The sequence below is a fragment of the Phocoena phocoena genome, chromosome 9, assembly GCF_963924675.1.
Source record: "Phocoena phocoena chromosome 9, mPhoPho1.1, whole genome shotgun sequence".
Taxonomy (NCBI): Eukaryota; Metazoa; Chordata; class Mammalia; order Artiodactyla; family Phocoenidae; genus Phocoena; species Phocoena phocoena.
Window position 1 is genome coordinate 57,253,115 of NC_089227.1, and position 6,633 is coordinate 57,259,747.

Genomic DNA, 6,633 nt, shown 5'->3' on the forward strand with positions numbered 1-6,633 from the left:
TAAATCTCCCCAGGCCTCTTGGATAACGTTACATCTTTGCTTATGAAAAATGGGATGTGAGCAACTCGCTGCACATTTCTCTGATTCTCCAGGTCTTGGGCTGCTGACACGCATTCGGTCAACTTTAAAGGAATGAGCATAAATCAGCAAGCCCCTAGCGTCTCCTCCATAGAGGTTCGCAAATCCGGAAGGGCGCCTCTGAACCCCCTGGGTCTGGAGCTTAACAGTCCCGGGCAGGCTCCGTCTCCCCTCCGAAAGAAACTCGGGAATTCGCAGAGAGGAAACGAGTAGCCGCATCTTCACCAAACCCTCCAAACACACTCAGCAGAGTGTGATCCGCACATGTGTTAACATTCGGTGAACTGTGTCATTAGCTACCCGCACACACGTGTATCATCCTCATCTGAATTTCGCTGCCTCGTGAATTTTAAGAAAATAACTCAATTAGGTTGAATTTTTAAAAAGAATAATTTTCTCCCTCTTTCTTTAAAAAGTTGTTTTCTGTTTTCAAAAAAACACAACAACAACAACTTAAATGGATGGCTTAAGCTCTGTATCAGGCATAAATAGTTGTGAAATGCAAAGTGGCGTTTTACAATCATCCACTTAAAATACCTCAATAAATGTGACAGTATTAAGAGCAGATGGAAAAAGTAGATTTTTTAAAGTCCCATATTTACAATTTTTAAAAAATGGTCACATGACAGGCCATTACAGGATTAAAAATCATTGCTAATTTAATAGACGGAAACGGTGTCTAGTTGTTTCCATATTACAATTTCTTATTCTGAAAGTGTGTCCCTTTTAGGAAAAAAAAAATACTTGAATCAGCTATTCAACAACACTATCCCAGTGTTTGGTGTTATTATTCCTACATAGTGGCTGGCATCCTCCTGGATGTCTTTTTTCTAAAGGTTCAGATTAATTGCTATTTGGGTATTGGGGAGCCATCATAATCCATGCTTACTTCAGGTTATCTGGTAGATCCATGGGAATTTTAAGTAAGAGGTAAGATCAACATTATCAACATCTGTTTCAGAACAGGCAGAAGAAAGCTCTGAAATATCTTCTGTCATTAGTTTCAAAAGCTGAAGGGAGGAAAAAAAAGAAAACTACTACTTTACCCAGAGTTCCTGCAGTGGCGATGGCTTGTGAAAGGGGTGGTATTCCGACTGTAGAGCTGCTGTTGGCCTCCTTCCTAGGCCTGAAGCTCAGAATATTTCTTACATCTAAAGAAAAATATCCCCCAGTCAACAGAAGAGTCCCCTTTGGAGCTGTTCGTAAACACACAGTTTGATCCAGCTTTGAGAGGGATTTTCCACCAAACACTTTGGGAGAAAGCTGTTATTTTGGCTTGATGGCAGCTCATTTAGAAACGGAGTGCTGTGGAACAAGATGTGGGGAGGTTGATCTGAAGCATCATTTTCATTTGCTCCCACAAGTGGAGTGAAAATCCTCGGGGCAGCAAAATTTGATTGCATTTCACAAGACCATTCCATGCGTACATTTCAAGACCATGCTGTTTTTGAGACAGCTTTAGAGATTCTTTCTGTAATTCTCCATCAATAAAGGAGTTTTAAGTCTTCGGGTTGGAGAGGTTTCCGTCAGCCAGGTTTGGAACCAACCAATATTATCTTCCATAAAATGATGAATACGTTTACTCAGTTCACAATTACTTGCCTCTAACATAAAGATAAAATTAACCTCATCTTGAAATTCTGCACCCTAAGGATCCTGGTTCCACCAACATTTCAATACATATTTGCGTAGCATGTTTCTGACAAAACACATCACCTTATGTTTATATTAAACATATAAACATACATATGTGTTAGTTACGACTCTAAACACATCTGATGTATTGTTTGCGGTCAATAAGTAGTAGAGATGATTGTTATTACCAGTATAGTTTTGATGGTGGTTGTTAATATTAAATGTATATATTTCTTCCATAAATCAAATGGCAGCTTAGAAAACATCAGTATAAGATTGCACACCACCCAGACGCAGCACTCAGCTCTGAGCTATCCAGGATAACTCTCCTTCTGCATCCATATTATGGTCATTTTGTAGATATGAGATCTTTAAGCTCTCCATACTGACCTCTTAAGAGGTGAGTTTCTTTGAATTTCTGAAATGTAACTCTAGAGCTCTAGAGTTAGAAAGGCATCTGAAACTTTTTATTTACCGTATAGATTCCCCTACAGCTCTAATTAGGATGGTAGACCACCTTAGAGGGTGAGGGCCAAGAAAGAATGGTTATTTAAGAACACCTCTTAGACTGTAACAAAAATGTACAGCTTAAAAGCAGATCTGCAGAAATCCGATGCACAGCAAGCCACTGTGAATACAAATCAAACTTGGCCATTAAAGAAAAGGAGCAAAACTTCACCAGGTACATTTTGTACCTGAACTCTTGAAAATCACCTTAAATTATATCATCCTGGGTCATCAGTAATTAATGATACTATATCTGTACAGATTCTACAAATACATATACAAGCACACACAAGCACTGATATGCAAATGCATACACGTATACACATATGATATATATTCACATATATACAGGCACATGTATAACTTACATATATTCAAATTTGCTCCATCTGGAGCCAAAGAAATGAGTACTAAATCTCTAAAACAAGGAGTCAAGGAAGTAAGACTTTTGATTCCCTTGAAGCTGAAGAATTACAAGGAAGCTTGTCAACGCGAGGTGGCGCCCTTGATCTACTAATCCAGCCGAGGCCAATTCATGAGCTGTCAAAAGTCAAGGTCACAAATTGTCTTTTTTCATCAAGGTCAAGGTTTAAGGCCTTTCCTAGTCCTGTCATTTCAACAAATATCAAAACCTGCCCTCTCAGACACACGCAGACCCAACAGCAGACTTTAAAATACGACAGCCTGGGCATCGCTGATACTAAACAACTGGTTTTCATTTTCCACAGGGAGCCTGGGAATTTATATTATCTCTTCCTCCTTTCTTTTCTCTCCCTTTTAGAATACCTGACACTTTAACCTCCTTGAAGCACTTATCTAAATTTTTAGGATTTTAGTTGTGAGGGATTTCTCCTTTTGCTTGAAAAATTTGTAGCCAAAAACCAAAACTGAATAATAATAGAAAAGAATGGTCCTTGGTTTGTATAGGACAAACCTGCTCCTTTTCTTTCTGTGCAGTGCATGTTTAGCATAGGAAAACAACGAGTATTTCCTTCAGATTTTAATGGCAGTGACTATTTTATTAACATAATTAATACCACTATATCAACTATCTACAGGTCTAAGTTGTTTCTTTTTTACTATTATTTTTAGTAGAAATATTTGAAAAGCAGGTGCACAAATACATTTTCACAGTGTGCTGAATGTCTTTATTTACAAGATAGCATTTCATAGTGAATATGAACAAGATGAATGTGCTGGTTGAAATAACTGCTTGATTAAAGATGTGCTGTGAAGATGAATCCCTAAACTTTCTAATGCAGTCTCATAACACAATAGACAAGGAAAAAATACTAATCCCTTAATAGATCAAAATATAGAAAGTAAACATCTAACTGTCACAGGGGAATGGATTTCCATTCTGACTTTTCTAAAAAATAAAAAAGGAAAATTATTTCTCCAGCAATATGTTTATTAAGTATCGGGAAATATCAATTTAAATGAAAAATTGTGTTCAAACCAAAGGCCACCATGTTAGGGTAGGACCCCTCAGGAGATCTGACACAAAGTGAATTCTGTGAATTATCTGATGCTTTAAATATTTTTTAAAGCTATCAAATCCTTTGAAAAGTAGATTATATTGGGGCGAAAAATATTGTCCAAATGCCACAAAAAATCTTGTCGTAAGCAAGTAAAAATTATTATCAGAAGGACATTCCCAACCTGGGGTTCCCCTGTAGCCTCAAAGGCTCACTCAGCTGGTTGTATTTACTACCAAGACAAATGATCCTCGGAAGAGCTTTCTCTCCCTTTGCCCCTTCATAGTAAATAGTCCAAGATCATTATTTCAGTACCTTCTTCTCCTTTCCTTTCTAAATCTATACATGACATGTTTTGCAGAATATACAACAATGGTAGGAATTTCACTAAGATTTACCTGAGCAGTCACTTAACATGCAAAGGGGATTGTGATGGTGACCCAAGGACAAGCATACGTTTACAACAGCCTCTTGCATTTGTAACCAACTTTCGGATTATTATCATATAACATAGTGTCCTAAAATATAACGGTCACATAAATACTTACAAGATTTCAGTAAATGTGTAACTTATCTGAAATTGCGTATTTCGGGGTTGATGTTTGACTCTAGAGTTTTTCATTTAATGGTCTGGTGGGGTTGGCGGGAGAACTGGCAGTCTTTACCATTTCTTAAAGTAAAGTTTTAAAAGAGTTGTAGATTCCACAGGAGAAAAAGATCCCCCTTAGGAAAGCAAAATGCCAGTATCTCTCTTTCTCTTTCCCATTCTTCAATTATTATTAGCATTATAATCATTATCTGGACAAAGCAACGAGTTCTGAAGCATTTCTTCAAGTTGCCCTCTAGCTCCACTTTTAATCCATTAACTAGTGGTCTTCAGTTTGTTGATAACTTTTTTCTCTTTGACCCTCCTGTTCTGGAACCAGATTGTAACCTGCCGCTCGGAGAGATTCGTGGTGGCTGATATCCGCCTCCGTTTGTCCTTGGTAATGAATTTGTTTGTAGCGTATTCCCGTTCGAGTTCTTTTAATTGCACCTTGGTGTAAGGGACGCGCTTCTTTCTCCCCCTCCTGTAGGAGCTGGCGTCTGAGGGATGAGAGACCACATCTGGAAAATAGGGAAGGCAAGTTACAGAAGGGTCAGATCCAGGCCAGGACACAGGCAACAGCTCTATCTGAGACACCGCCTTGCAGTGCCCGGCTGCCCTTTGCCATGCTGTACAATCCAGCCTTTCTGCCAAAATCTGGAGGGCCAGTGGGGAGGGTGGTTAGCTCTGCACTGAAATGAAATCGCCCAGGGATCCAATGACCACCCCAGCCCAGGCCACTCTGCCCACACAGCAGCGGGCTTTGCTTGATCTCCTGGCCCAAACGTTAGCACCAGGCTCAGGGGACAACACTTCTACGCCCAGATTCCTCGCTGTATCCCCAAAGCCCCAACACTTGATGTTTCTACACTGAAGGATTTTTGAGAGAACGAATATGGGCAATTTGGTGAACCATTTCCAGGTCAATTTCCCATCCTTACTTAAGTCGATGTCAAGGGCTGGCGAGGGCGGGGCGCAGAGGGAGAAGGAAGCCAGCTAGGGTCCCCACAAGCTTCTTCTCAGCTATCCCTCACCCAGGGAGAGCCAGGACCAGCCCAACTCAAGAGCAGTGCGGACAGGGCAGGCCAGCCGGGATCGGGCTCCCAGGGGTGCAGCACCACTAGGACAGGCCAGGGAGAGAGCAGAGGGGCACGAGGGTGACCCAGGAGCGAGCGGAGGAGAAGCTGGAGCAGAACCGGAGGACCGGGACTGAGAAAGGGGCGCCATTTACCGGGCAGAGTGGACTTCCAGAGGTGGGGAGGCTGTGCCTGCTCTTTGGGGCAGTACATTTGGCCGTTCCAGCCGTTGGGCAGCGCCCAGGGCTGGTAGCTTTCCATGGGAAGACCCAGGGGCTCGTGGCGCGACTCTCCGGGGCCCCCGAGGCCGGGCACCACCGGCATATCCAGGTAGCCAGGCACGGGCTGATGGTGGTGGTAAGGCCCGGGCGCATAGCCCTGGTGGTAGAAGGCGAACTCCTTAGCGCGTGAGCTGAACTCCTCGGCCGCGGGGCCAGCGGTGTCCATGTACTTGTCCGCGAAGGCAGCGGCGGCGGCCGAGGCTGGCTGCGCGCACGACTTGATGGCGTTGGGGTGCGGGCCCATGCGGGCGCAAGGGTAGTAGCCGCTGCCGAAATAGCCGTAGGGCAGCGCTGCGGGCCCCGACGAGCTCTGCGCCGCCGCCGAGCAGGGACTGCACTGCTTGGCGGCCTCGGCGCCCGCTGGGCCCGCGGGGCCCGGTCCTCCCGAGGACGACGCCGCCGCCGCCGCTGCTGCAGCTGCGGCGGCGGCGGCAGCGGCGGCGGCGGCCGACGGGGGCGCCTCCCCGGGCGCGCTGCTGTAGGCGGCCGCGGCGCCGGGCGCCAGGGGCGCCGGATGCGCCATCAGGTTGCGGCACTGGTTGGCTGCGGCCGCCGCGGCCGCCGCAGCCGCCGCCGCCACCGAGAAGTTGCCCCCCGCGGCCGCAGCCGCCGGGTGGGGGAAGCCCCCGCCCCCGGCCCCAGCCGCAGCCGCCGCTGCCGCCGCCGCCGCCGCCGCCGCCCCTTCCATGTTCTTGTTGAGCTCGTCGGCCACCAGGCCGCCGCCGTTGTCGTAGAGAAACATGACGGTGGGCTCGATCCAGCGGGGATGGAGGAGCACGGAGGCTGTCATAGCACGAGCCGCATGGAGAAGACCCCAGTGGCGCTGTTTTAAAAAGCCCCCAAGAAGTGAAGAGCGCGCGGCGCAGGGCCGGGGCCAGAGCGAGGGGGGCGGATCGCGCCCCGCGGGGTCGCGCCAGGCGGCCGCCCATTGGCCCGGGCCTCCCCCCTTCCCGCTCCGCCCATGGCGTATGCAAAGCGGGCGGCTCCAACCC

At 46.3% G+C, this 6,633-nt stretch overlaps 1 protein-coding gene across 1 annotated transcript; it reads right to left on the reverse strand.

The window, feature by feature from the left end:
* Positions 1–4,560: 4,560 nt before the first annotated feature.
* HOXA13 (homeobox A13) lies at positions 4,561–6,431 on the reverse strand. Its single transcript, XM_065884151.1, has 2 exons — positions 5,516–6,431; positions 4,561–4,805 (listed from the first exon to the last, which is right to left on the reverse strand). The coding sequence occupies exons 1-2, from the start codon at positions 6,429–6,431 to the stop codon at positions 4,561–4,563; spliced, it is 1,161 nt and encodes a 386-aa protein (XP_065740223.1).
* Between the last annotated feature and the right edge of the window lie 202 nt (positions 6,432–6,633).